Source organism: Montipora capricornis, chromosome 2 (genome assembly GCF_036669925.1).
Source record: "Montipora capricornis isolate CH-2021 chromosome 2, ASM3666992v2, whole genome shotgun sequence".
Taxonomy (NCBI): domain Eukaryota; kingdom Metazoa; phylum Cnidaria; class Anthozoa; order Scleractinia; family Acroporidae; genus Montipora; species Montipora capricornis.
This window is the reverse complement of record NC_090884.1, coordinates 41,358,150-41,360,649: the sequence shown is the minus strand read 5'-3', so window position 1 is coordinate 41,360,649 and position 2,500 is coordinate 41,358,150. Positions and strand designations below refer to the sequence as shown.

At 35.6% G+C, this 2,500-nt stretch overlaps 1 protein-coding gene across 1 annotated transcript in view; it reads right to left on the bottom strand.

Moving 5' to 3' along the window:
• Positions 1–2,500, bottom strand: part of LOC138021927 (WD repeat-containing protein 31-like) — a 15,635-nt gene that overhangs the window by 5,753 nt on the left and 7,382 nt on the right. The window contains exons 4-6 of the mRNA XM_068868956.1: positions 2,138–2,238; positions 1,906–1,976; positions 1,161–1,221 (exon numbers count right to left, since the gene is read on the bottom strand). Of these exons, the coding sequence (XP_068725057.1) occupies positions 1,161–1,221; positions 1,906–1,976; positions 2,138–2,238 (233 nt within the window). The remainder of the gene's footprint in view (positions 1–1,160; positions 1,222–1,905; positions 1,977–2,137; positions 2,239–2,500) is intronic.

Below are 2,500 nucleotides of genomic sequence, written 5' to 3'. Positions count from 1 at the left end.
TACTCACCAATGCCACCACCCCCCCCCCCCCCCAAACCAGCTGTTGTTGTTAGGCGGAGGCAGATGTAGTGAAAACTATTACTAGTCTATCAGATACTATAATCTTTGAATTTCAAAGTAAAAGGAATCGCTGTAAATATTCGAATATTTCTCAGCTTCAATCGCTATGCTGAACAGCACTTTGATATCGATACTTCTTGTGACTTTGTGACTCAAGATACCCAGAACACCTCGCGAACTTGGTGAGATATACTGATACCACCTTGTGCCTTCGGTTGAGCAAATCGAGATTGCTTTCCCCGATAAAATATCTACCAATTTACATATTAATTTGCATATTTTCCCTTTTTACGCGGGGACTTCTAGGTTGCCTCCTCGGTTTTGGTAACCTTGGCCATTTATTATGTCTTGCCCAATAACGTATATTTTTAGTCGGCAATGACAGCCTGACCAATATGCTTCTTTTTTCATAATAACAATAATGATGATGATGATGAAAATAAGCTTAATTTACCCACAGTAAAGCTTCAACAAAGTTGGTTTTGAAAACTGCCATGCCAATAACTACACTACTACAATTTACTGTTAAGTAATAACACTAGACTATACTAAAACAATAACGTATTTTAGTCTAAACAATATAAAACTATTACAACTAATTACTAAGCATGCATTAATTATCCCTACAAAATTAAAAACTACATGGAAGCTTACATTGACTAAACTTGAGCATCTCCTTGAAACAAACTAAGCTCTCAAGAGATCATCAATTATTTTAATACAGCTGCCCCACAATGGTTTTGGGAAATTGATTCTAGGCTTTGGCAGGGACTTTGGCAAGTGCATGTTGCATTCAGCTTTCTATAATTAACAACAGCAGACCAATATTGGATCCCTGGGAAATACCACACCTTAGAGGTTCTTTTTCTTCAGACAGAATACCATTGACATAACATCTTAAACTTAGATTTCAAAAAGATATGATTTAAACTAGTTGAGGGATTTGCCTTTGACACAGTAGGAGTTTGACTTGCATAAAAGTTTAACTTCAAATTTGACTTAAAATTGGGCAAACGTATGACAACCTCTACTCAACGGTTACTGTGCTGCATCACTCATTTCACGAATCATTAATTTTATTCTTTCAAGAAACAAAATACCTGAAAGTACTGCTGCGCAGCAAAGGTAATCACTGGTTGCAGCTGCCTCGTGTCCCATACTCTGCAATAAAAGATGACAATGTACCGCTCAATTAACACATGCCTTTAATGCACTGAATTTGAATAGTAATAATTATTTGCCTCAATGAACACCATCTTTGCAGGGCAGTGGATTACAAAAGTGAAACTGCACAAGATCAGGCCAGAAGCATTATTTTCTATATAAGGTGCCTCTAGCAGCCATCATATAGTCCAAATTATACCATATTGGGGTACAACAACACAACCAGATGTAAAGAACTTGAAAGTGGAAGTCCCACCAAAAAGATGATGCATGCTGTTAGAATGCCTCAAGAAACGCAAAAAAAACGTGCTTACAATTTCGTACTTAAAGGGGCAGTGTCACGTTATTTTAGTCAAACCTGAATCTACAGCTATATTCTTTGTTGTTTGCAGCCAAGGATGGAGAGGACGGAAATGGATTGAAACTTTTTTTCAAGTTTGGGGACAGAGTCTTCAAAGAGACACCAAAAATTAAATACAAATAGCTCTTTGTGCCATGAATTTCACACATTGTCAGTGGGTTGTCAGTAATGTTGTATGTGAAAGATAAGGTATTAATTTAGATTTTCACCTATATTTGGCCTAAAAACAGCAAATTAAGCACGACAATGGCCCTTGCCAAAATATGACACCATTTGTGGCTTAAGTTGTGACTAGAAAGTCAGTCACATAGAATGTTTACCTCAACATTTTGTCTTCTCCAGTTTGAGCAACTTGAAACTGGGCTCCAGGTATCCACTTCACACAACTTACCTGTCAATCGAACAATAATAATAATAATTATTATAATTATTATTATTATCATTATCATTATCATTATCATTATCATTATCATTATATTATTAGTACAAGAGGACTTTAATAAAAATAATGAAAGGTTGCATTAAACACTATCATTTTACTTTTATCATTACCAGATTTCTTGAAACCTCTTTCTCACTGATACTTGTGGTCCTAGTGACATCCCACAGCCTCACACAATTATCCCTTGATCCAGAAAATATTAAGGTCCCATCTGTGAAAAAGACAAAAGTCTACTTATTTTACACTGTCTTTGAATTTCAAGGTTAATAACTTAACACATAAAAGCCAAAACAAGGACACAATATTTAGCTTCCATAACATCTTAAGGTTGTAATAATTAATAAATTATTTAGCCCCAGCAATAGTAATGTGCTTCTATTTTTCCATTTTGGCATTGCGAGAGTCTGTGTACAGTGATCCAGGCTGAAATTTGCCCTTGCAAGGTTTTAGTGTAAAGCCTAAAACAGTAAGAT